Source organism: Natator depressus, chromosome 8 (genome assembly GCF_965152275.1).
Source record: "Natator depressus isolate rNatDep1 chromosome 8, rNatDep2.hap1, whole genome shotgun sequence".
Classification (NCBI taxonomy): domain Eukaryota; kingdom Metazoa; phylum Chordata; order Testudines; family Cheloniidae; genus Natator; species Natator depressus.
This window is the reverse complement of record NC_134241.1, coordinates 94,304,740-94,332,733: the sequence shown is the minus strand read 5'-3', so window position 1 is coordinate 94,332,733 and position 27,994 is coordinate 94,304,740. Positions and strand designations below refer to the sequence as shown.

At 45.9% G+C, this 27,994-nt stretch overlaps 1 protein-coding gene across 1 annotated transcript; it reads right to left on the bottom strand.

Moving 5' to 3' along the window:
• Positions 1 to 785: 785 nt before the first annotated feature.
• Positions 786 to 27,626, bottom strand: CDCP2 (CUB domain containing protein 2). Its single transcript, XM_074962305.1, has 6 exons — positions 27,551 to 27,626; positions 15,788 to 16,135; positions 14,621 to 14,962; positions 12,899 to 13,252; positions 2,703 to 2,881; positions 786 to 1,288 (listed from the first exon to the last, which is right to left on the bottom strand). Exons 1-6 carry the CDS (start codon positions 27,624 to 27,626, stop codon positions 971 to 973), a joined length of 1,617 nt encoding a protein of 538 aa, XP_074818406.1. The 3' UTR covers positions 786 to 970.
• Between the last annotated feature and the right edge of the window lie 368 nt (positions 27,627 to 27,994).

Genomic DNA, 27,994 nt, shown 5'->3' with positions numbered 1-27,994 from the left:
CCTTCGAGATGAGGGGGGAAAAAAGGAAAATATCGGAGGAGAGATCACAGGGGGGCTTGGACAGCTTGCGGCATGAGCATCAGGAGAAAAGGCCTTTTCTGTAACAGTACCTCGCTCTAGTTTTTAGAGCTATTGGACTACAAACCGGTCACCAGCATAGTGCTGAAGACTGCTCAGCCTGGGGCTTGCTGAGGAAAAGTCCACATTTGGGGGAAAGAAGAAAATCTCTCTCTCTCTCTCTCTGTCTCTCGTTTGTCAAGTGGATGAAGCTGCTCAAAGGGTTGGAATGTGAGAATAAGTCCTGGGAGACATGGAAAGAAGGGAGAGCAGCTGAGTTGGTCACAGAGGTATGATAAATGCAATGTATCCTATGGCTGTTACAATGGGGGTGTGTGCGTGCGTGCGTGCGCACCCGCAGTGTAGACCTGAAGAAGAGCTCTGTGTGGCTCGAAAATTTCTCTCTCACCCCAACAGAAGTTAGTCCAGTAAAAGATATTACCTCCCCCACCTTGGCTATGTGCGTGTGTGTGTATAGACCGATAGGGACGGGCTTTATATCTACCCAGTGTATTGTATTTTAAAATTCAGCCAAAATTTATTTATAGTGATATTTCTAGCCAGAGGCAAAAAATATTACAGCCCTTACGGTAGCCCCACCACTGGAAACAGTTGTAGGAAGAGTCATGAAACCCAAGAATCAGATTCCTAAACCCAATTGACAGATTGAAAGAAAAAAAGTACAGCTGAGAAGAGGAGCTGTTTCCCTAGTGCACTGATTTCTCCAGAGAGCAGAAAGCAGATGGAGGTTCAATCCAACCTCTGTTTCAGGACATGGAAGCTGAGCTTCCATTTTAGCAGCTGCATTGAAACTCTAAGCCCAGGATCTAGGCTGAAAGGACACTGGCTGTGTATGTGTGTCTGTGACGGGGAGGGAGGGCAGGCAAGGAGGAATTGGTCCAAAGGCAGCATCCTATAGCAGCACGAGTCCAACCACAGCAATCACCATGAGGATACCGGCAAGAATACAGATGCTAATGAAGACAATGTCACTGGTGTCCTGGCTCTTGCTCTCATCGGCCTCCACTGCTTCTGCATCCTGCCCGTGGGACTCCACCAGGTTCTCCGCGTACTGGTTCAGCCGGTAGGGGTCAGAGCTCGAGATAAGGTTTACTGAGGCTTCTTTCCTCTTAGGCTCGCACTGCACTTCATACTCATGAATGTCCTCCTGGTTCCCAGCCGAGAAGTCGATATACAGGATACTGACAATCACAGACGTGTGGTTTCTTTTCTACAAGACAAAGGTTTTAAAGGACAAGGGTTTGTTTTTACTTGTCAGCCTTTCAAATTAATAAAAACTAAACCTCCAGAGTAACAAGTTTCAGGGCATGGCTGGAGTTAGGCTCTTCCCAGGGAAAGGAGAGTTACAGGGTATTCATGGCATTTCATTGCCAGCAGCCTGAAAACTTGCACTGAGAACGCGCATTAAGAATAAGACAGTGTATGAGGCTAGGCCATGGGGCAGAAACCAGGTTGATCAAATTCCCTAGAAATAGGGAGCCTTATTTCACAGGGGCGTTAATGAGAGTTGCAAGTGCTCAGCCACTCAACCATGTCAGGCCAACGCTCACCATAAAGGTCTGGGAGTTGGGACTTGTAGATTCTGTTCCTGGCTCTGGCACTGACTTGCTGTGTGGGCCTAGGGAAGTGACTTGGGCCAAGTTTTTCCAAAAATGGCCACTGATCTTTGGGTTCCTCAGTTTTTTGTCCAGCACCTAGGTCCTGAGAATCCCAAACTCCAGCTGAAGTCAAGGGGAGCGACAGGACCTCAGCACCTCTGAATAAGACCCAAGGAGCCTCATGTTGGATATCTAAAGTAAGTCACCCAGAATCAGTGACCATCTCTAAAGAGGTGGGCCTTTCTGTGCCTCAGTTTCCCCTTTTATGAACTGGGGCTAGTTTACCATGGGCCAGAGTGTGAGAGACCAGAGGTGTGTCCAGCGCACAGAGTGCTTTGGATGCAGCAATGGTGGGGCTTGCTCATGCCAGGCAGGGGGAAATTTAATCAGAGCTGCCAAAAGCATGTGCATAGTTTTATCTGAGTAACTAAAAGCTGGGTACACAGTGCCCTCTGCATCAGGCCTGTGTTCACGTGGGGAGCAGCTTACAGTGACCCAACAGAACATATCCTAATTCAACGGTACAAAATTCTGACCTCGAGCAAGTCACTTCATCTCTCTGTGCTTCATTATCCCCATTATACAGATGGGGCTAATAGTTCCTTTCTCGCAGACCCTTTCGGTACGTCTACACTGTGATAAAAGACCCACAACAAGCCCAGGCTCAGGCTGTGGGGCTATAAAATTGCAGTGTAGATGTTCAAGCTCAGGCTGGTGCTGCGGCTCTGAAACCCTGCAAGTAGCTCCAGCCCAAGTCCAAATTCTTCACTGCTATTTTTAGCCCCATAACCCGGCCCTTTGAGCCTGAATTAGCTGACCCTGAAACTTGGTGCTGTGGGATTTTTTTCCCCTCTGCAGTGTAGACATACCCTTAATCTTGTATATTTGGATTGTAAGCTCTTCAGGAGATGGACTGTCTCTTACTATGCATGCATGCATGTGCATCATTGGATGCAGATTTTTTATCATCTTACTGTATTTGTTTTAGGTAAATAGGATTCACTCCTTATTGTACTGATCACTTACCTGGGACTCAGTACCACAGGTGTCGAACCTGGTGTGTATTTTAAAGTTCAGGCCAACCACTTGGGCAGGACAGGCTGGGGTCCCTAAATAAATCTTATTTCTCTCCAGCTGGGCAAGAGACTGCACAGGAATCTGGATCTGGAAATCTGTTCGCGTGCAGCTGACGTTCACGGGAACAACTGTTGGGGGGGAAGAAAGAAGCTTGTCTAAAACTCACAAGACTGCGCCAAGTGGGGATTTTACAGTACAAGGCAGTTCCCATAGCTGAGACTAGCACTGTAGCTATTGTCATCATGTCATACAAAGAAGACTACTAGTGGCATCCACAAGCAAGTGACCAATGTTGACAATGCTTGCAGTTTTATTGTGAGTCTTCTGATATCTAATGTTTTTCTTAAAGCCCCAGCTGCTGGAGTCAGGTGATTATGTGAGAATTTCAGCTTTCATTTGAAAAAAAAACCGCAGTAAAGTTTCTAGTCCTCACGGTAGTGGAGAAGAGCTTGAAAGTGCATGATCTGAGTGTAGCCTAAAGGCTCAGAAAGGAGAAGACAAAGAAAAAGAACCCTACATTTATCATTTTTAAAAGTCTAATGAATTTTAAACCCAATCTCAGGATTTCTGGGGGCCTGACTCATGATTTTTGAACACTTGGGGTTAGCAAGATTCTGCATCAGCATCCACTGGGAACACCACAGGATGTGTATTGGATCCCTTTGCTTCGGGATGTGATTCAGAGCACTTCTGACAATCTAGAAAGACTTGACCATCCTGGGATCTAGTTATCCAAGATCCTGCTGAAGCCGCACGTTTCAGACCAGTTTGTAACCCATTATTGGCATGCTTGGCTTTACCAATTGTGTCCGCACACCACATGGTTAATACTTTGGGCCTGGTTCTGCCAGCCCCCGCCCTGGGGGAGCAGTGGGGTGGGAAGGATGCCAGTTAAACTGGTCAGCTAAAGGCTGCATCCCACAAAGAGGTCTGAGAGCATGTGCACAGCATTCTGCCTTCCTGTGGTCCTCATGGGGCAATGCGGCTCAGTGCCACCCCAATGCAGGGCTATGGTAGTGTCTCATGTGCCCTCTAACGATGTGTAACTCCTGCCCCAGGCCTAGAGCAGTGTAGGATTGTCTTCTTTTCACCAGCTGAGCACTCTGTTTTCTGCACTGGTGAGGGAACCCTCTCCTTAGGCATGTCTATGTAACAGTTTGACTGCTCTGCCTTCCTCCCCGCTCTCTGTGAAATACTCTGGTCCCAGTGTGGATCCACCTCAGGCCTGGTCTACACCTAAAACATACGGCCACCTCGCTACATCATGCAAAATTTCATGCCCTGTGTGACATAGTTAGATCAACCTAAACCCCGGCTGTAGACACAGGTAGGTCGCCAGAAGAATTATTCCATCGACATAGCTACCACCTCTTGGAGAGATGGATCAACTGCATTGATGGAAAACCCCCTTCCATCACCGTAGGAAGCGTCTACACTGCCGTGGCACAGCTGCCGGGCCGTAACTGCTGTAGTGTAGACAGTCTGTGCACGTGGTATGTGGAGGTAGTTCTCAAAACTTGGGAGTCTCACGGTTTCTGTTATCAACCCTGCTGGTCTATCTTGCGGCTGTGGGAAACGTTACACCCAGCACCAGCAAGGCAGCAGCTTCTCAGGACTGGAATCCCTCAGTGAGTCAGGCACGGGTATGAAGCACCACGTGGCTGAACAGCATGAAGCACAGGACTGGGAGCTCGGATCTTCCGCATCCTAATATTGGAACGGCCTTGAGTACATCGGTGTCCCCGCTGTACATGAGGTCTACTCCTCCGTTTCCCCCGCTCTAGGAAATGGGGTAACAATACCTACCTGGCAGGTGTGCTGAGAAGACGAATCAAGGCGACGCTGAACTCTGATGATGTAAAATGCTAGGGGGCCTGGTTCTTCACGGCCATGCACCTTGTGCAGTCATTGACCCCACTTTACTTTGCACTAGTGTAACTGCCTACCTGAGGAGCAGGGCAATGGAGAATCAGGCCCCGCATCTACAGTTCTACAGAAAGTGTTGCATCTGTGTCTGCCTATATAGCAGCTGGCCCTTCTGCATGGAGAAAACAAGTATATACACCAAGGGGAAAGGGAAATAAGAACACAAAAGCCCATTACATTTAAAGGTACCTCCCACCGAGGCTTAGCCCAAACACTAACAATATGAATTATTGAATTATTCTAACGAACTCTGTTAGAATCAGACTCTTATGAAACTAATAAGATGCAACAAAATCAATAGGGAAAAAATTGTGTCACTTTACTACACTTAGTACATTATAGAACCATTAGAAGATTTACCAAATAACTAGAGTGCATTAAATCAAGGGGAGGAGAAAATGGATCCTCGCTCTCGGGTTGAAGGCTTCCTTTAAAATGACCATAAATCACATGGACAGCCCAACTCACATCCTTTCATGGGTCCAGCTAGACAGAAAAATATTTACGCTAATTACAAGAGCCTGATACAGCCCTCTCTCTCTATGTCATTTTATATACTTTGCCCATTACCGCACTGAGCACACCATGAATCATAGAATATCAGGTTTGGAAGGGACCTCAGGAGGTCATCTAGTCCAACCCCCTGCTCAAAGCAGGACCAATCCCCAACTAAATCATCCCAGCCAGGGCTTTGTCAAGCCTGACCTTAAAAACTTCTAAGGAAGGAGATTCCACCACCTCCCTAGGTAACGCATTCCAGTGTTTCACCACCTTCCTAGTGAAAAAGTTTTTCCTAATATCCAACCTAAACCTCCCCCACTGCAACTTGAGACCATTACTCCTTGTTCTGTCATCTGCTACCACTGAGAACAGTCTAGATCCATCCTCTTTGGAACCCCCTTTCAGGAAGTTGAAAGCAGCTATCAAATCCCCCCTCATTCTTCTCTTCCGCAGACTAAACAATCCCAGTTCCCTCAGCCTCTCCTCATAAGTCATGTGCTCCAGTCCCCTAATCATTTTTGTTGCCCTCCGCTGGACGTTTTCCAATTTTTCCACATCCTTCTTGTAGTGTGGGGGCCAAAACTGGACACAGTACTCCAGATGAGGCCTCACCAATGTCAAATAAAGGGGAACGATCACGTCCCTCGACCTCCTGGCAATGCCCCTACTTATACATCCCAAAATGCCATTGGCTTTCTTGGCAACAAGTGCACACTGTTGACTCATATCCAGCTTCTCGTCCACTGTAACCCCTAGGTCCTTTTCTGCAGAACTGCTGCCTAGCATTCGGTCCCTAGTCTGTAGCAGTGCATGGGATTCTTCTGTCCTAAGTGCAGGACTCTGCACTTGTCCTTGTTGAACCTCATCAGATTTCTTTTGGCCCAATCCTCTAATTGTCTAGGTCCCTCTGTAGCCTATCCCTACCCTCCAGCGTATCTATCTCTCCTCCCAGTTTAGTGTCAGGACTTCCACTGGGGCCTTTTCTTTACATTCTCCTACTGTTCCACTTGCAGTGAGGGAGTGCCATTCGTGGCAGTTCTAGTGTACTTGCCACCATGGGATCTAACCCTGCGAGTGCAGACCAGACGAATGAGAGCAGTTTCAAGCCTCTGCGGTGTTTGTTATGCATTGTCCATTAGTGCCAAGAGATCCCAAATCAGACTGGGCCCCAGCTGTACTAACTGCTGTACATACACACGGTAAGATACAGCTCCTGCCCCTTGTAATACAAATAAGCAAGGGACGCCAGATCACACAGGGCACCCACAGCAGAGGGAGGAATTGAACCCTGTTTGCCAACAGCCCCATCTAGTACCTTACCCACCAGGCCACCCTTTCTCTCTGGAACCAGAGCAGAACACTCTACCATTTGAATCTCTACTCCAAAGAAAGAGTCAGTGCAAGGGAAACTTCACGCAAGAGGCTCATTCTGTGCAGTATGAAGCAATCCCAGGTTCCATCATGAAAATGGTCATGCTCCTATGCGGTGGCTGTTTATGGTAGGTTTGTACCACACAGACTGTTAACTGCAAGCAGATGTGTGTACACAGATTACTGGCAGGTGTAGGAAAGTAACATGCAGAGATAATTTGCTGAGGAAAATAGTGGTTTTACATTCTACTTTTTCCTTTCAAAATTTAACATTCATCATGTGGATTTATGCAACATGGGTCTAGCGGGATTCAGGAGACTTGGCTCCCTGCTCTGCCACTGACTTGCTGTATCACCTTGGGGGAGGCACTTGACCTCTGCACCGGTTTCCTCCGTCTCCTCCTCCACCTTTGTCTGTCTTGTCTACTTAGTTCCTGCCCTGAAAAGCTTACACTCTGTCACTCACTATGTGTATATACAGTGCCTAGCACAATGTGGCCCTGCTCTCCATGACAGCTTCTCGATGCTACTGGAAATCAAACAATAAACCACAGTGATTATGAGGCAGGAGGCAGAATCATGGCATGGCCACGCTACACAATTAAGGCATCCTCATTGATGTCGGCAGACAGCCTTCCCAATAATGACATCGCTTGTACGCGGCTACACTTTGCTTCTCCTGTTGGTGGTGTGCTTCCTCACCAGGAGCGCTTGTATCGATTGTACGGTCAGTGTGGGGCACTGCGGGACGGCTTCTGACAGCCAGTATCAATCGATGTAAACAACACAGTGCGTGCACTGGCACTGCACCAACCTAACTACATCGACGTTGACTCGATGCCTCTCGTGGAGGTGGAGTTAAGTGAGGGCTTGACTACACTAGAAATGCTACAGTGCTGCAGCCGTGCCACTGTAAACCGTCTGGTGAAGATGTTCTAAGATGATGGGAGAGAGTTCTCCCGTCGGCATAATAAAACCACCTCCGCGAGAAGCAGTAGCTACGTTGGTGGGAGAAGCTCTCCTGCCAACATAGCGCTGTCCATACCGGCGCTCAGGTCGGTGTCACTTATGTCACTCAGGGGGATGGCTTATTCATATCTAGGGTTGCCAACCCTCCAGGATTGGTCTGGAATCTCCAGGAATTAAAGAGTAATCTTTAATTAAAGATTATGTCATGTGATGAAATCTCCAGGAATACATCTTACCAAAATTGGCAACCCTACTTGAGCGATGTAAGTTATACGGACATAAGTGGTAATGTGTACAAGCCTTCAGTGTAACGGGCAGTTACGTCGGCAGGAGTGAAATTTTAGTGTAGTTGCTTCTATAGTTAGATTGACATAAGCACCTTGCGTCAGCCTAACTCTGTAGTGTAGACTAGGCCTCAGATTCAGAACAGACATTAGGAACCAGATCGACATAGGCAGTTACGCTCCTACCATCCACTGAAATCACTGGACGTTAAGAGCCTAAACGCCAATGTGGATCTGGGCCCAGAAGGCTAAATGCAGCAGCTCACTCATCATGTGAATTATGACAAAATCAGAGTGACCCAGGATGGATCTGAAGGCAGAAAGACCTCGGCAATATCTCGGCTCTGTGAGGCTACGTCTACACTAGCACTTTTGTCGGAGCAACTTGTTGGTCAGGGTATTAAAAAAACAACAACCCACACCCCGACCGACAAAAGTTTCACCAACTAAAGCGCCGATGTGGAAAGCGCTGTGCTGGCGGGAGGCACTCTCTCGCTGACAGAGCTGCTGCGGCTTGTTGGGGGTGGTTTGATTATACCGGCAGGAGAGCTCTCTCCCACTGGCCTAGAGCAGCTAGACAGGAGACTTTACAGTGGTGCAGCTGCAGCGGTACAGCTGTGCCGCTGTGAGGTTCGTAGTGTAGACATAGCTAAATAAGGGCCATGTCATGCCCTTAACAGGCGTGCATGATTGACACCAATGGGAATTATACACATGGGCACAGACCGTACTATATCCTGGAGTACCACCTGCACTTTGAATGGCCTAGGTTTGCCGGTCAGAATGACAACTTTAGTGTGACCTAAAAGGGATCCTTTGGCTGTGGTATTTAGTGCACTTTCTCAAGCTCGTGTGAGAGGCAGCACAACCTAGTGCTCTGAGCACAGAGCTGAGAGTCAGCAGCCCCTGTGTGAACTCCACAGTGACACTGGTCCTTCCAGCAGACTTGGGCAAGTCGCTTAGCTTCTCCCCCTCAATTTCCCCATTTACAAAATAGAGAATGCTTATGAACCTCCCTCACAGCAGCATAGTGAGAGTTAACACACTCATTTTTAAAATGTACTTATTAAACAGACTTGGTGTGATCTATTTGAAATCATAAAACTATATGTTTATGGGCTGCTAAAAGGATCTGTTGCTGACCATATGTACTGCCGCTTCTTAGTTAGAGGCATTGGGCCTAACTTGGCCTCTTCATATAATTATCACTAGCTTCTAATGGAAAATATGCCCGAATTAAAAATCCATTGGTAAGTTACAGACTCCTTATGCCAGGAGCAGACACTACTCAAAAATTAATATAGAACACTTTGCACTTCTCTAGTACATCCAATGATTTCAAACCACTTCACAAATATTAATGAATTAAGCATCCTAACACCCCTGTAGGAAAGGGAGACATTATCACTGGTTTACAGATAGGGAAACTGAGGCACTGGATGGTTAAGTGAGTTACCTCAGCTCACACAGGAAGTTGGTGGCAGAGCAAAGACTAGAGCTACCTCCTTCCAATTCCTCAGTCCTATCCTTTCATCAGCAGACCTTCCTCCCTCCCCTTTGCTCCACTGAGTTTTCTGAAAATGCCAACGGCATGAAGCAGATTAATCCCTTGCCAAACATAAAATTAGGCAAAATGGAAGACTTTCTGGAGTCACTGTGGCTGAAACCAGCTAGCTACTGTCTTTTATACTGCAGAAGAATCCTGCACCCAGAGCACACCACCAGTGTAATTTGTGGTGATTGTGTCTCTGTGCATAAGACATTCCGATGTTTCGCCAGGGTTTCAGAATCTCATACATCAAGTTTGAACTTTGGTGGCTGAGTTATAAAACGTTAAGCACATGAGGTTTGTAATCACCACACTGATTCCACCTTAACCTACAGCAACACTACCGGGCTCAGCTATAATCCCCCTTCTCATTCTATTACCCAACCCAAGAGGTTACCCTGCACTGTGACTGTAAGGGGAGGAAAAAAGAAAGCACAGTAGAGGCTATGCTAGTCCCATCCGCAAACACGCACAAGCAGCTCCTTAGCTAAAAGCCTTCTGAATACTCAGAGAGGATCATCTTGAGCAGAAATAGGTCATGAATCATCCCTGACACACAGGTCAGCTCCAACACAATTATCTTGAAATACAATGAATGCCATCAATTCACCCCCTTTTGAGGAGGCACAAAGGTTGACAACTATATGAGGAGCATTACACAGCAAGAAAGCATCTGGGCAGCTCCTCCTGCCAACTATCTCCATATCCTGGAACCTCCAGGCTGACAGAGTGTGGCTTGGGTCGTTTCCAAAGACACAGCCCTTGCTGGTACCTCACAAACCCCAGGATACTTATGTGGCTTTACAGATAGAACGCCCAGGAAGCTCTCACTGAAAACAGAGTCCACAGGACACTTTTATTTCCAAGGGAATATTCCCTGTGAGAGTGAGTCTCTTGCTGAGCCTCTTGCCAGTCTGCTATGGACCCCCTCCCCCCAAAAGTGGGCTCACTGCTTGTGCTAATTTCAGCCATTGAAGGTAAGGAGTAAGGGCCTCTGCCAATTCCAGCCAAACCTCCATCCTGTCTTGAGGGCAGGAGATTAGTCCCCAGATGTGGGAGACATGGGGGATATAAATAATAATCAAAGAACAAGAGAGAGAGTTTAAATAGGTCCCCACTAGGACACTTCAGGTTCACAGATTTTAAGGCCATATGATCATCTCATCTGCCCTCCCACATGACAGAGGCCAGAAAACTTCTCTTGCTGGCAGGTTGAGGCATGAGCTTTCCAGGACAGGCAAGAACATATTCTGTGGGACATCGGGATTGCCAGTCTGGATCAGACTCATGGCTCATCTAGTCCAGTAACCTGTTTGCAACAGCATCCAGCACCAGAGGCTAAGAAACCCCATAGAAGGTAGATGTGGGATAATCGGCCCCTCAGGGGAGTCTCAGAGTCTAAGACCAGAAGGAGCAACCAGATCATCTAGTCTGATCTCCTATATATCACTGGCCAGCAACACTCACACACTAAACCCAACAACCAAAATGAGACCCACGTATTACAGCCCACAGGAGACTAGACCAGTATGTGCCACAGGCAGAGAATAGGAGGGGACCAAAGTGCACCAGTGCCCAAGGCCCCTGCCGTGGCAGGGAAATGATTGAGTGAGAGATACCCAAATAATCCTGGCAAGTGATCCACACGCTGCAGGGAAGGCAAAATATGTGGAGTGTGGCCATCAGCTACAGCCTGAGCACGTGAGCAAGAACCAGCCAGCCCAGCACCTGAGAATGAGAATGCTCGGAGCCACCTCAGAGCCCTAGCCCGACGCATCCCACTCAACGTCCCTTCTCCCACTGTGGCCAACCCTGATGCTTCAGAGGAAGGCGATATAAACACAAACACAAACCACCATCATCACCACACAACCTCCCAGAATACATGGAGGAGGGGGCGTGCACAAAATCCCTTCCTGCCCCCTCCTGGTGGCCAGCTGAAACTCTGAAGCATGAGCTTTTAGGAACATAGACATAGACCAGAAGTGAGCCCCAGGGCTGCCCCCGCCCCACCCACACATCCCAAGCAACCCCATCATACAATTGCACTCTTAAATTTGTCCAGCTCTTTCTTAAAACTAATTGTTTGCCCCCACAACTCCTATTGGGAAGCTGCTCCAGAACCTCACCCCTCTGATGGTGAGAAACCTTCGTCTAATTTCCAGCCTGAGTTTGTTCATGGCCAGTTTATACCCATTGGTCTTGTGCAAACATTGTCCTTTAACTTAAATAGCTCTTCACCCTCCCTGGTATTTGCCTGCCAAATGGATTCAGACTCAGAGAGCAATCATATTCCCTCTCAGCCTTCTCTTTGCTAGACTAAACAAGCCAAGCTCTTCCAGTCTCCTCTCGTAAGATAGGCCCTCCCTTCTCCTGATCATCCTAGTAGCAAATCTCTGCACCTGTTCCAGTTTGAATCCATTCCTCTAGAACAGCGTGACCAGAATTGTGCACAATGTTCCAAATTAGGTCTTACCAGTGGCTTGTACAGGGGCATTAAACATTTTTCTCTCTTTACTGGAAGTGCCTAGCCTAATACAGCCTAGGATCGCGTTTGCCTTTTCTCTCCTCTCCTCTCTCCTCCTAACCTGAGGATCTTGCTCCTTTTCATAGGTGACTGGAGCCAAGTTTGGCCATGTTATAAGGCTTGCCTGTTAAATCAGGCTTTTAAGTACTTGTCAATCAGTGGAAGGGTGGTTGTTATGAATGAAGGGCAGGAGTTTACTGGAGGATGCCCAGATGCCATTGTGTTAAGTATTCGAACAATAGCTTATGTAAGTTTGTAGCTATCTTAGCAAGACAAGGTTTGGGAACACAGGTACTCAGTTCCCCAGTCATGGTTTGGCCAGTCTCCTATGCATGACCCTATCAGCCAAACTCCTGCCTGGTGTCACTCCACAGGCTGAGTCACCAGGCATAAACATGGCCTAGTGTTTCGTTTGTTCAGTGTCTCAGAACCCTTCCATCCCAGATCTAGGGGGTTGGGTTAGTATATAACCCAGGGACTACTTCTTTTTAAAAGTGTCTTTGCAGATCTGATTGCATGTGTGAAATGCTGATACAAAAATATGTCATGCACTTTTTTATGACTAGGCATTTGAACAACAGAGTGTCCAACTGATATGTAGGGTGACTGGACAGCAAATGTGAAAAATCGGGACTGGGGTGGCGGGTAATAGGAGCCTATATAAGAAAAAGACCCAAAAATTGGGACTGTCCCTATAAAATTGGGACATCTGGTCACCCTACTGATATGTGCAATTACGGTGGTTGCAGAGGTACAGCTGGGTAATCGCACATGCAAAGAGCCAGTTATAACTCCCCACTGGCTAGCCTTTTGTACACTTGCCCAATTTGCATGTGCAATTATAGTAACAGCATGCATGCAAAAGTTTGGTGCACAAATTTGCTCAAATTTTTGTGTATGTACTTTTGGAACAATTTTTACTGACTGTCCCCATACTTATAATTCTCTGAAGCCTTGCCCTACAACTATCAGCAGGGAGCGAGGGAGAACCAGATCAATGCACTGAGTCATGCCTTACCTCCAATATATGCTACCGAGAACCCCCTGTTGGCCGTGTTCCTGTCTGTGTGGAGGACCAACAGCAGTTTGTTTCGAGTGGATGTTATGGGAGACAGCATCTCTCTCCCACACCACTTCCCCAGGAGGAAAGCTTTCTCAGTGCCTCCATCAAACACTGCCAGATGGTCGTAATCACAGCCATCTGTTAGACTGTTCCGCCCCTCCAGAGCCAAGTCCAGGAAGAAGACTTTGATTCGGTATCCTGGGGGAAGCTGGATGGTCCAATGACATTTGATATTGTTGGGGTAAAAGTTGGGATACTGAGGACTGGAGAAATTTCCTTTGATGGCTGTGTATACTTCCTGGCATTCGCCTGGTTAGAAAAAGAAAAGGCATTACCAACCAAACCGAAACCTCTGGTGGAGGGAGCAGCTGCTGGGGGGTTCCCTTGATTTTATTGCTAAAATATATCTCAACAATTATCTTTTCCACATAAAGGTTTCACAGCTACATACTGTATAAATCTGCCCCAAACGTTCAAAGAGTTAGGGGGGTCATTAGCTGCATAATTGTGGCCAGACTCCACACAATGCAAAGGAGTTCAAGAATAGTGAAAACAACACGCACCCATGCAGGGCTTTTCAACTGAGGACGTTAGTATGCTTTGGCGAAGAAGGGAAAAGGGAAAAGGGAAATCTACAGACAGGGAAACAGGAGTTAAAAGCTTAACATGTCACATGACCAGGCCATAGACAGGGGTCATGGTTACAGCTCAGAGCAGGAGTCAGGGTCAGGCCTGGGTTAACTGGAGTGAGGCGAGGCTGGGACTAGGCAGACACAGGGACTGTCATAGCCATGGGCAAACGCTTTGCGCAGCCACTGCACGGCTGCTGCAGCTGGCCTTCAGAGCCAGTCTGCTGACTCTTCCCACCAATCATGCCATGTGGCCTATTTGTCAGCCTGCTACAGGCCAGCTGTGCTCGTTAGGTTGCCTGGAGATTGGCTCTGCTGCTGCAGGCCCTGATTCCTGACAGTGCTACCTTGCCGAGGTCACTGGGAGCTTTGCCATTGACTTCAAGGAAGCAGGCTATGGCCCTAACTGAGGGTGGGTGGTCTTGACCCTGACCTAGGACACAGGAGCTGTAGGTTCACTTCCCAGCTCTGGTACAGGCTTCCTGTGTGACTCTGGGTAAGTCCCCTGATCTCTTTGTGTCTCAGTTCCCCATGTGTAAAATGAGGCTGATACCATTTCTCTACAAGGGTGCCCCATAAACATTTTGGGGAGGCTTCAATGCTATAGTAATTGGGGCCGCAGAAGGACCTAGATAGGAATGACTTGCTCAAGATCACCCGGCGAGCTGGGGCAGAGGTGAGGATAAAACTCTTTCCTCCTGAGTCCCAGTTCAGTCACCTGCCCAGTGAACCATTCTGTCTCTCTAGAGTTAAAGTCAGAACGCTCTTAAATGTACTTTTTATTTAAATGAATATGACCCAGACGCTCGAAGGGCCTCTTCCACCCTCTGGGAGCCCCTCAGATACTAAGCCTTAAAATTCACAAGCATGACATCAAACCATTTCACTTGGCAGTCTGCACCCAAAAGATCCTGCCATTGGTGGAGGAACAGTAAATCTATACCTCCTTTGTGAGAGCAACACCCTGGGACAGTGGTTGAGAAGGAGAGGGCCCAGAGGGCTTCCATATATTCGGTAACTTACGCTGGACAAGCAGTTGCCTCCGTACCTGAGAAAAAATAAGCCTTGAAGCCTCTACCTCCTATGTTGAAGTCTGACTTGAACACCACCAGGAGCTCGTGCGTGGAAGAGACGATATCAGGGGGTTTCATATTCCCACAGTAGTGGCTGAGATGCATGTTCCCCATCGTGGGCCCATCATAGACGGCCACATAGTCAAAATTGCATCCCTCGTTGTTTTCCATCTGAAAGTCAGCAAAAACCAGCTTGATGATGGAGTTGAGCACTGCCCGGATGATCCAGCGGCATTCAGCATTATTGGGGTAATTCTCGGGGTAATCGGGGCTTGTTATCACGCCGGAAAGGCCCGTGAGCACTCCCCCACAAACATCTGGAAACAAACACAGACAGGTTACACACGTGAAGCAGAGGGAAGTCCCATAGCCCACAAAGGGGATGGAGAACATCCACACACATGTCCCAACCCCAGAAAGAGGAACAAAGGAGGCAAAGAAACAGCTTTGGGGTGTAGAAGGCTGTATGTTGTCTCCAACTCCATAAGGAAAAGAGGTTTCCCACCAAATGACCAGAGCAACTCAAGTTTCATTCCATCTGGAGACTGATGATGGACTAATGTACTTGGCCTGGGAGATTCCTCCTTCAGGGGGCATTGTAGGGAAAGTGTTTTTTACTCTCCTGTCCTGTTTTTTACTAGTCAAAATGGTACATCACATGATGCTCATTCAGCACTACGGTCCCATTGCAGGGCTGAATCCTTCTCTGTTATACCTGTGCATTGTTATACCTGTGCATATACCTGCTGTTCATTGCCCAGGTCTAACAACACAGTTAAGCAAATAAACCTGGAACCCCAGGATTTAGCAGACTCACTTTTCAGACCTGAGCTACACTTTTAAGCCTGACACTATGCGAGACCTGTAATTTGGGGGGAGGGGGGAGAGATTTTTAGCAGAGTTTATTCAAACACCCTCAAACAGACCAGATTCGCATCAGAACTGAGCGGGGTATTCATCACATCCCTAATTAGTTCACTCTGTATAATCCTTTAACTCTACTTTGTGGGACACTGTTTGTTTCAAAGGTGCTTGTGTAACAGTCTCTTTGTCCACTGCTACGCAGCAAACCTAGAAGTTTTTCACCCAGGCATTTCATGCATTAACCTTTTGAGGAAACACCACATAAAACCTGTTCCAACCTTTCCGGTAAGTTGCAGAAAAGCCTTGACTGGCCACATGCTTATCCGAGTGAAAGATGATGGACATGACATGCCAGGAAGAAGTAAACGGTGGAGGGGAGCTCTTGCCACAGAACTTTCCCAGGAGATTCCCCTCATCCTTGGAGAAGCCGTTGTAGATTTTGAGGTAGTCGTAGTCACAGCTGTTGTGATATTCCAGGTCAAAGTGGTCAAAGGTCAACAGGGCCGAGGATCCTTCTGTGACCACTATGAGCCAAGTGCACTCGGTGTCATAGGGGTAGAGTCCAGGGAAATTAGGGCTGGAGAAGTTGCCATATGGTGCGGAGAGGACTCCGCCACATTTGACACCTAGAGTAAACAAAACTTTGCTTAAAACAAACAAACAAATCACAGAATATTTATCTGCTTGGTAAATCTCCGAAGCCGATGATTTGCAAACCAGTTACAATAATTGCTCATTGGAGCTGCTTGCTCTTAAAAGTGTCTGCACTTCAGTGGTGCACAAAGTGATTTTCTGTACATCTGCGAAGTACTTCGGGCAAAAGAGGGCAGGAGCCCAGAAGTGGGATTTTAAGATGGAACTCACCGTGGTGGTGATGCTGTTGTGCCAAAGTCATTTACAGGAACACTAATTAATAGTGATTTATTAATCTATTTTCATTCAGGGATAGTTTGCTCACTCACTTCCCAATCCTTTGCCCCTCTAATCTCAGGATACTGGCCCTTCTCAGGTCATTGAGTTGTTTATATTATATCTATAGATCAGGGATCGGCAAACTTTGGCACGCGGCCCGTCACGGAAATCCACTGGTGGGCGAGGACAGTTTGTTTACCTGCAGCTTCCGCAGGTTCGGCCAATCACAGCTCCCACTGGCTGAGGTTCGCCATTCCAGGCCAATGGGGGCTGCGGGATGCGGCGTGGGCCGAGGGATGTGCTGCCCGCCCTTCCCGCAGCCCTCATTGGCCTGGAATGGCCAGTGGGAGCTGTGATCGGCCGAACCTGCAGACGCTGCAGGTAAACAAACTGTCCCGGCCCGCCAGTGCATTTCCCTGACGGGCCGCGTGCCAAAGGTACTGATCCCTGCAATAGATGAATACACACAGCTACACAGGAGAGCTTTCCCATTCTAATTCATGCTGCCTGTTTGAAATCTTCCTCCAGGAAACAAGTTCCGTGTGGTCCTTTCTGACCTTCTTCTTCCTGGAAAAAAAGCACAGTGTGTTAGGATATAGATATTCAGGCCTGTCTGTAAAGGCCTGTACTTTAAGAATTTAGGTGTATTCTTATCACTTGGCTAGTTAGAGGTATAAAAGAAAGAATCAAAATCACTGTCTGCCAGTGTAAGGGCCTTCTCTTACTGTGACAGTCTGAGGCCCTGTTCTTAGGCTAAGGCCTTTGGCTAAGCGACAGAGGCAGCCATAAGCTGGGAAGCGACTGGTCACATCCTCACATTCCAAAGTAGTCACATTGAAAGAAGGTGCTATTGGGCTGTTAGGAATACAATCCTGTCCTAATAGTGCCTATCACCTCCGGAGAAAGGGAAGTGCCTAGAAGATGTAAAAGGAAATTGAGGTTGATAGTTTTCTGTCTGGTAAGAACTCACTTATCAGTAGACACAGCTGGGAAACTCTTATGTCTTTATAGATGTAGTTGTGAAATCCTCACTTCTGTATTGTTTTGTCATTATAGTTCCCACTTTGCTATTGTTTATTGGCATGGTCTCTGTCTGGTTCTGTGATTGTTTCTGTCTGCTGTATAATTAATTTTGCTGGGTGTAAACTAATTAAGGTGGTGGGATATAATTGGTTAGCTAATCATGTTACAATATGTTAGGATTGGTTAGTTAAATTTCAGTAGAATGATTGGTTAAGGTACAGCTAAGAATATTACTATATAAATTAGGGGCAAACAGGAAGTAAGTTGGGATTCGAAAATAAGGAAAAAGGAACTTGTATTTAAGCTTGCTGGAAGTTCACCCCAATAAACATCGAATTGTTTGCACCTTTGGACTTCGGGTATTGTTGCTCTCTGTTCATGCGAGAAGGATCAGGGAAGTGGGAGAGTGAAGGAATAAGCTCTCTAACACAGTGAATCTGAAACCAGTGGAGACACTGGCCTCAGTTGTACCCTGCTTGGAAAGCTGCCTTCGCACTTCAGAACCCACTGACTGTCTGGGAGATGACAACAATACCAACTGAATCTAAAAGGCAGATCTGACACCTCCAGCACCCCATTCAGAAGGATGCTGTGCTGGGTGGCCATTCCCTCCGTCTCCTCTATGCAGACCTCTCAGGTGGATCAGAGATGCTACTGTGCATGAAGGAAAGTATCTTCTTGGAACATCAGGAGTCATAAAACATCAAGAACCACAGTAGAGTATCCTGCCACCCCCAATACACAACAGCAACCACACAATGTTCCTGGCTACCATTGAGCATATGGAGAGCTAGCTGGGGCCTGTATTTTCCCCAGAAGGGGACTGGACCATCCATTTACTTCCAAACGTTGTCTTTTAATCAGTGGAAGAATATTTTATTGAGGAAAAGTCCACAGAGGAGCTTGTTTGGAAAAGGCATCTGTGAGAAAATATACCCCTGAATTCACCCCTTGCACACTATTGTAACAATCTTTGTACAAAGTATGCCTCATGAGGTGTCATTTGAAAATTCAGAATTTGCTGGGCATTATTGTCCTGATAAAACATGTGTAGCTACATTGTGTGTAAAGTTATAAGATTCTACTAAACATGTTTCAGGTCTGGGGATGGCCAAACCAGTCCCTCAGAGACAAAGGGCAAGCTCACACCTCAGCCAGGCGTAAACGAGGGCAATAGGCCAGTACCTGATAAATGGCCATTCTTTAGTAGGAAAGGAGGTATGGGCGAAAAATCTATATCTTAGCAAAAAACAAAAAAACCCCAAACAAACAGCAATAAGTTCTCATCCAAACAGACTTTTTGTCTCCTGAATCTCAGTTGGAAGTGCTTTCCAAGGGAGAGACTGACACTATACAAAGGGGGACAAACACACAGAGGGACCTCGCCCCCTTCTCCTCCTCCTTCTCCTCCTCCCTCTCTCTCTCTCTCTCTCTCTCTGTCCACCAATTCACTGCACCAGAAGAAACAAAGGAAGCAGCCATTACACAGAAAGTTGTCCTGGCCTAAGAAGTTCAGCCAGTAAGACTGTTGAGAACGTGTGGTGAGAAAAACTGTGCTTTGAATTTATCATAGTTCATTAAGTTAGGCATTAGTTGTGTTTGCTCTTTATGTTTGTTGTAACCATTCTTGTAACCATTTCTGACTTTCATGCCTCATTACCTGTATTCACTTAAATCTAGTTAGCACACTTGTTCTATCTAAGCGGGTGTGTTTGAATTAAAGTGTTTGGGCAAATCCATCTGGCATTACAGGATTTGTGCATATCATTTATCTTACTAAAATGCAGGACTTTATATGAGTTTGTATAGTCTGGGAGAGGGCTGGGCAGTACAGTACATACATTTCTGGGGGGAAATCTGGAAGTGGGAATGTGCTGGGGTCACCCTGCTATTTAATTCAGGCTGGCGGGCTGCAATGCACACAGACATAGCAGGGAGAGATTTATAAGCTAAAGTGAGCAGTCCGAAAGTGGAGGCAACAACAGCAAAACGGTGTAAAGGGCACCCCAGGTTAGCAGGCAGGGGTGACCCAGTTACTCACTAGTCTAGATTGTATCCTGAGTACGTCACAGCATACAAACACCTGGCCCCTGAAAGCATGAACTGTAAAACAAAACCACTGTCAAAGTAGGTGAGTACTCAGAACTGTCAGTCTTGTCAGCATTCTATTAACTTTCATCTTTCCAGTGCTAATATGTGGGGGGGAGGGAGAAATATTTAAAGCTGGTATATGAAAATCTAAGCTCAGAGAAACAGGAGTGAAAGGCTTGATTCATTTACCAGTGAGTTATGGATTTACCGATTGATTTTCAAATGAAAACTTTATACCACATCTTCTTCTTTTTCAACGCACAGCTGAACAGTTGGCCATAGTGATGGTTCACCATTTGGTCCATTCCTGTGCGGCCACAAGGGCTTGATGGCCCAAGAGTCCAACAATGTAACAGACTTGACGAACCTGTTTAATAGGGGGTCTGCCTCTGGGCCACGCTTGGTTGGTGGAATTTTATCCCGGATGTTACAAGCCACCCAGGGAACGGTGTTCGCTGGAACCTCTTGTGGCATTCTTGCGACATGTCCGAAAAGCGTAAGGCGTTGTCTGTGAACAATGACCCCAGTAGTCTGTAGACCAGCATGACCATAAACATCTGCATTACAGATTAAGTCATTCCACTTTATGCCCAATATACGACATCGGCATTTTGTGTAGAAAACCTCCAGCTTTGCCCAGTCTAAGCGGTGTAGTGTCCATTGTTCGCTCTTTTATACTGCAATGTAGTTACTATAAAATAAAGGGAGTGTGAAGAAGCTGGCAAACATCTACAACTCACCAGAATCAGAGAGTGGATGAATGTGCAGTTGTGCTAAGCATATACCACCAGGGCCAGCCCTAGACAAAATGCCCCCTTAATTTGTTAAACTTTTGAATACCTTATTTTTTATTGCATTTGTAGCCCATTTCATGACTTTGATGCATGATTTACATGAATGAGTTATCTCTGTCATATAAGACGATAAATTTGCATGCTAGGATCTGTAAATCTGTATTTATTCATGCCATATATAAGCAAATAAAAAAAACTGTTTCCTTTAAGCTTACAGAAACTTTTTTAATTTTAAGAATAACTGAAATGTACTAACATCAAGAAATTGAACTGTGCACTAACATTGGGTGGACTAGTATTAAATAGTGTTACAGTAGGTGACAGCCTTAGACTGTTAACCCTTGTCCTTTAGTTCAAAAGTTTGCTTTTCTTGCCTTTGTCCTCGTGAACTGAAGCACAGCGTCAGAGAGATTCAAAGACTGGCCAATGGCATTTTCAGGTGACAAAATAGCAAGTGATGTCAGTCTCTCATCGGTCATCGTCCATTGAAGATACATTTTAATGAGCCTGAGCTTTGAAAAGCTGCACTCACGACTCACAACTGTGACCAGCAGCATGAGCAGAGTCCTCAAAGCTATCCACACATTAGGAAAAGTGTCTTTCAGCTCTGCGTCATAAATGAATTGGAGAACTTGGAGTGGAGAGTGCTTCCCGTGTTGCAAAATGTGACAGATGTTGTCTAATTTGACACAGAGGTCTTTATCATTGACGTCCGAACATTCCCCAAGTATCATGTGAAGGTCAGTACAATTGTTCAAGAGTGTTCTTCTGTCTGCCAACAGCTTACTAAGGTTAGGGCTTTTCGTGGTGCTTCATTTGTCCAAATCTTTCTTCAATGGACACTCGAGGAGTGTGAACAAGAGAGCAAAAATACTCCCTCTTGAATTTTTCTTCCAAGCTTCCCATCATCTCATCTCTGCCCTCATAACCAAACTGTCTCTTATTCTGATGAATACGAGTTTGCTTGAAGACAGGCTCAACTCCTAAGTTTTCCGCCATTCTCTGGCAGCAGTGATGGCATCTTCAAATCCATTGTCTCTGTAGGCCACAACGAAATCAAGGCAGTTTCTCATCAAAACAGTAGCAGTCATGATGTCCATCGACTGAGTTTGTAATGCCTTGCTTACAACATTTACTTGGAACAGGATATGGTGCCAAATCACGACTGAGACCAGAGATTTGAAATCAGTGATCTGGTATGCCAGGCTTTGTGCCTCGTGTCAGATTATGGTCTTGGCTTTACTTAGACTCATAGACTTCATAGATATGAAGGTCAGAAGGGACCATTATGATCATCTAGTCTGACCTCCTGCACAATGCAGGCCACTGAATCTCACTCACCCACTCCTGCAATAAACCTCTCACCTATGTCTGAGCTATTGAAGTCCTCAAACCATGGTTTAAAGACTTCAAGGTGCAGAGAATCCTTCAGTAAGTGACCTGTGACCCATGCTGCAGAGGAAGGCAAAAAACCCCCAGGGCCTCTTCCAATCTGCCCTGGAGGAAAATTCCTTCCTGACCCCAAATATGGCAATCAGCTGAATCCTGAGCCTGTGGGCAAGATTCACGAGCCAGACACCCATCCCATCTAAATTCCATCACAGTCCATTGGGCCTATTTACCATGAATAGTTAAAGATCAATTAATTGCCAAAATCATGTTATCTCATCATACCATCTGTATGACATCTGTAGTATGCAGACTGCACCAGATCCATCAGGCCGTCATAAACCTTAGTCACTCGGTACCTCACTGACCTTATGTTGTCAATGTGGCTCTCCCCAGAAGTGTCACTTAGTGGCTTCAATGTCAGATTTGTAATATTGTCCATGAGGATCTTCCCCCTGATAGTTCATGCTGAAAACAGGATGCATATTCTTTGCAGTACTCTGAAGAGAGATACTGAATCTAAAGAAGATGACGCTGCATCTCACACAACCAGGTTCAATGAATGGCAGCCAGAAGGCGTGAAGAAAGCTCTTGGATTCAGTTCACGGATCCCTGCCTGAACACCACTGTTTCTTCCTTCATGTTCACACCATTGTCATAGCCTTGGCCGCCGCAGTTCTGAAGCTTAATTTTATTCTTATTCCAAATGTTCATAAACAGTTCTGTTTGGCCTTTCCCAGGAGAGTTGTCCACAGGACGGAAACAGATAAAGTGTCCCTTTACTAGGATACAGCCATCCTCATCATCAACAAATCTTACTGTAAATGACATCTTTTCACTGTGACTAATGTCGGGAGTGGAGTCCATTATTATGGCGTCGTACTTTGCTTTGCAACAATATGTTATCAAGCACCTTCCTTGCCAAAAGGTAAATCAATTCATTTTGAATTGTTTTGCTGCAGTAATGGTCCATAGCTTCTTTACAAACTACTTGACGTAGGTGCTCACGCATGAAATCATTGTATTTCCCAAGGAGCTCAACAAAACTGAGGAAATTACTGTTATGTTCAGTGAACAACTTGTCCAATGAGCCCCAGAAAGCCAAATTATTCTTTGCAAGGAAGAGGGTAATTGAGATCAGACACTTGAGCACGTTCCTACAATGCTTGGTTTCTACATTAACAATGCTCTGCTTTTCTGCATCTATGCATTTATTTAGCTTGAGCCTCGACTCATCCTCCATCCATCTGGAGTAGGCCGTAAAATGGCTGCGTGACTTTTCATCTTGCTTGTGAGCATCAGTTAAGCTATGCCGGTAATTGTACACAGAAAGCGCACGCAACAATTTGGCATTCTTGTAAAATATTTTGCAACAAAAACAGAACACTTTGTCAGCTGATTTTGAGTAAACTAGCCAAAGCTGATTCAGTTTCTCACCATTCTTGAGCATTCTTTCACAGTGTGACTCTGAGAAGTGTCACTTCTGCTTATTTACTGGAAATGTCAAATCCTCGATTTTGCTCAGCTCGTTCAAAACTGTATGATCAATATCAGCAGAGTTTAGGATTGCTGGTCATAAAGCAGGATCTGATGTATCGATTTGTGGTGTGCAATTTTTCTCACTGCTGTTTCTGTCATCATGCGAGGCTGATTCTTCTATATAATTTCTCTCTTTTCATGTAAAACAGATTTTTCTTTGTCATCACTCTCCTTTTCATGTGAGCCACATTCTTCTTTATCATCATCCTTCTTTACATCGCCAGGAAAACTGGATGATTCTCCATCACTTTCCTCACATTTCCATTTCTTATCTTCAGGAAAATCTGCTAATTCCTTAGCAATAGGGCTTCCACCACTTACACTTCACTCCTCAATTTCTTCTGGACTGAGACGATTGCTACTGCCTAAAGCCTAGCCTATGTTGTTCGGTTTCAGATATTTTCCCATCAAATTTGTCCCTTGCTGCAAACTCGATTGCAATTGCGCATTTTGCTTTCTATACTGAGTTCCTGAAGGCTTCTTCAGGGACATCTTTTATTTTCTTCAGGAGAAAACAGGTAGTGTTAGGGAGAGCAAAAGTCTATGTTCCGCAGTCTTAGAAAATCATCAAACATTACGTGTTAAGCATGGCAAAAGAAGTAACAGTATATCTTTTAAATTGTTGCATGGAAAGGGATTTGGTAGTTATCTCTGGCATCTCATTAAATATGTCCTTTATTAGTTGCTACTTACATGCTTCAAGTCTTAAAACACAAGTACACTTTCACAATTACACAATAAAACAAGGTTCACAATAGCGCAACTGTGCTCTCACTTCGTTCTTATATCTCACTGACTCATTGGCAATGCCCCACCCCTTATACACCCATGAGGGCATGGCTGACAACATTCTAGGAGGTTCGAGGAAAATGTAGTTCTCAGAAAGTCTGGAAGGTTCCATGAGATTCTACAAAGGTCCAGAACATTCTAGAAGGTTAGTGAAAAATGAATCCACATAAGGAATACCTGAAACATTTTACTTCAAACATTTTATTTTCCCTTTTATTGCTAACAACAAAAACAGCACCCCAAGCCCAGCGCCCCCCACAAGCCCAGCACCCCAGGCAGTCGCCAGGGTCACCTTCCCCTAAATCCGGCCCTGTATACCACATTTGGGAGCAAAGAAAGACCTTTTGTCCCTTCTGAGGTACATGTGTAGATTCCCAAACAAGTCAATATGCTCTCAGTCTGGGCAAAGTCTATTGCAAATCAGTCACATTGCTTTTCATTATGCTTGGCAGTGCTGTGACCTGCTAAGCATGGAGGATCTCGGCATAAATGTGCATTGTGATGAGCAGTCAAAGACAAACGGTTAATGTACATTTGTGTGTTTGGGCACCTGCGCATGGGCAGGATGGTCAGATAGCAAATTGACATGGTAATTACTAGGGATAGGCGATGAAGTAATGAGGGGAAGGTATTAAACTAATAATGTTATTGAAATAAATAGCTAAGCGGGGAGCCTGCAGGGGGGGTAAAGGTTACTTCAGAGACAATTACTGATGAATTAATAGCTCAGTGCTTCAAGGTACTTAAGTGAGCGCAGTAAGTGACACTGGCTCATAAACAGCCAGCACCGTGTGAGGCCTTTGGATTAAGAGGGAGGTTCATTGAATTCAAGTGGACTTATTTTGTGTTGCAGAACAGATGACAGTGTGGTCTAGTGGCCTGGGAGTCAGGAGATCGGCGCTGTAGCCCTGGCCCTGCCACTGACCTGCTGTGTGACCTTAGAGGTGTCATCTCACCTCTCTGTGCCTTGGTATCACCTCTGATTAGACTGAAAGATCTTTGGGGCAGGGAGTGTCTCTGACGATGTGTACATACAGCACCAAGCACAATGGAGCCCCAAACTCAGCTGGGACGTCTCAGTGTTATTTTATAATATAATATTATATAATATAACAATTCTAATTAAGACATAAATGGGAAAAGGGGGACAACCCACTGGCCCAGCGCCACCAGATTTAGCAATTCCAAGCCCCGCGAGGTTGAACGACATATCCCAGCTGGCTGGAGTTGCAGTAATTTTGACTGACAGCTTAGGTACGTGTTCCTGGAGGAGTTAAAACACACAGGGAAGCGGCCATGTGCCTGGGGGCTCGATACAGAGCTGGTTGGAGCGACATTCTGGATGTGGTGCTGCACCCACGTGAGCACTACCGCTTCTACTATTTTTGCCCCATCCCGCTCTGAGGCCACCACGAAGACGATGTGTGCATTGTAATTCTGTGTGCAGTGCACGGAGAAGCAATGCAGCATCCCCGAACCTGTGTCCACTCCTTTCTCTTCCAGCAAGGAAATACCCCAGCCTTAGGCTAGATCCTACAAAGTGAGCACCTTCAGCTCCCACTGGCTTCCAGGGCACTGAAGGGATCAGCATCTTGCAAGAGTAGCTCCCAGAGTCCACATCTATCCTGACTAACTCACACACCAGGACAGCCCCAAACTCCTGCCCATCCTCTGAACTGAAATCAAACCCTGGGAGGATCAAGAGGGTGTAGCTTAACTTTTGGGTTGCTCATGTTTTGTGCACCTTTGGCTTCCTAGCTCCACTGGGAGATGCTGGTGCCACAGGACCTCCACTGATTATCGGTGAAAACATGACAGATTTCATAGCCTGATCTGAGAGATGCATGTTCTTAGTCCAGGATCAAGTCCACATTGCCTTCATTTTACAGACAAGCCAGAGCTAAAACTCTGAACTAAAAACAGCTGTTAACTTTGCTGAAGTTCTGATCTGGGTCCAAATTGTGTGACTTGCCTCTGTGTCTTTCTAATGAACATCTGAACTCCTCCAAGGGAGGGAGTGTAAGTCTCTCTAGTTAATTTAGTGACAAAACCAAGCTGTCAATATCTGACTCTACAAAATCCTTAATGTGGCAGTGCTTTTTAGCCGGAATTTCCTCTGCCGGACTTTCCCTACTTCTGAACCAGTTTAAAAGAAGAGTAGTTTGTTGTGATGGTGGGTTTTTAAAAAAATAAATACTTAGAGAAGCAAACAAATATTTCAGAAGAGTAACTGGAGACTGATGTAGAGACTTCCACAGTGCCACCCTTCAGTCTTTCACACACTAAAAGAATGAAACACAAATTCAACCAAGCAGCATTCTTAAGCATTTGATCCTGTGTCAGTGCCTGCTGAGCAAAAAGTAACCTCCCGCAGGCCAGACTCATCACTACATAGAATCATCGAATATCAGGGTTGGAAGGGACCTCAGGAGGTCATCTAGACCAACCCCCTGCTCAGAGCAGGGCCAACATCCACTAAATCATCCCAGCCAAGACTTTGTCAAGCCGGGCCTTAAAAACCTCTAAGGATGGAGATTCCACCACCTCCCTAGGTAACCCATTCCAGTACTTCACCACCCTCCTACAAAGAAGGTCCAAGTGCTGATGAGTAAGTTAATGACACAGGTTTTAGTGATGCGATTGAAATATTTCATATCTATAGTTAAAAAGCAAATCCAGAACTACCACACTGCTTTAGACCCAGGCCTTCAGCTGGTGTACATGGTCCATTAATTTCAATAGAGATACCAGCTGAAGAACTGGCCCATACAGTCTACTGTGTAAATAGTTGGGACAACGCAGCGGAAACAGGGCAAGGGTGCCACCAGCAAGGGATAAGGGTTAATCAGCTTAACATAAGCAACAACAAAAAACCCAGAGCAACTGCAAATGCCCCCCAGCCTGGCACTCAACTCAGTCCTATGACCCTGGGGGCAGGGGGAGCCCTGCCATTCACTGCCTGTCTTCCAAGCAGTCATTTGATAGCCTATCCCCTGAGCACATGTGCAAGAAGAGGAAGTTTGGCTAAGATTAACCACTTGCTTACTGGAGAATAGGGAGCAGCCCTGCCCCAGGCCACATCTGCACACACGGTACTGTCTATACATTAAAAATCTAAATAAAACAGAGACATTTACAAATGAGTAAATACGGTAATAATAATAACGCATAACAATGCGTAAGGGCTTGGCCTGCAACTGCTTCCTCACATGTCTAGTTCTGTTGCAGCCAATGAGACTGTGTGTGTGTAAGCATGGCTCGTGTGACTAAGGGCGGGCAGGATCAGGTCCTAAAACGACATCAAATATTGATAAACCAGATAGACTATCAAAAAGCCCATGAAACGGGCATCGTTCATTCATGCATACACACAGCAGGGGACCTAGGAGCGTGCCTGCTGCGAGAGTCCTGTAAGAGCTACCCCAGCTGGACATCAAAATGATGGAGCCCCTGGAAGTTAACCCTTGGTGCTTTGATGTACAGCACAACTGAACAGAGTCTTACCTTTCTTAGCATGCATCCTGTTTGCCACACACAAGAAAGTCATTGCCACAAGACACCCAAAGTGAATACGCCGCATCCTCAGACACAGCTGTGCTACGAGGCAAACAAATCTACTGTCATGAAACAGCAAGGATCTGCTCAAAGCCGCCTAGCTGAAAAAAAATAAAAAATAAAAAGTAGGAGGCCGGTAGTATTAATAGAGGAATTAATAATTCATTGCATGTTTGAATTAGTAACCTGATCTATTCCTTGCTCCCTTCACTTGGTTTTAATGATCTGGATCAAATGTCCCTAGGATTTACACTATACCAGATACCTTGTCAATATGCTATATTTAGAAGAGATATTAATGTTTCGGCTATGGTATATAACTGCAGTAAGTCTGTGCTGACAATGTGCCCTTCTGGGGCTATGAAAATAATTTAGTTCACAATGCAAGACAGT

Bases quoted from the DNA above. Each gene is read 5' to 3' on its own strand.
- CDCP2 (XM_074962305.1), bottom strand. From the start codon at position 27,626: ATGCGGCGTATTCACTTTGGGTGTCTTGTGGCAATGACTTTCTTGTGT. The intron at 16,136-27,550 runs GTAAGACTCTGT...TGTTTACTCTAG, and splicing joins CAGGATGCATGCTAAGAAAG to GTGTCAAATGTGGCGGAGTC. The intron at 14,963-15,787 runs GTTGGAACAGGT...GTTTGTTTCCAG, and splicing joins TTCTGCAACTTACCGGAAAG to ATGTTTGTGGGGGAGTGCTC.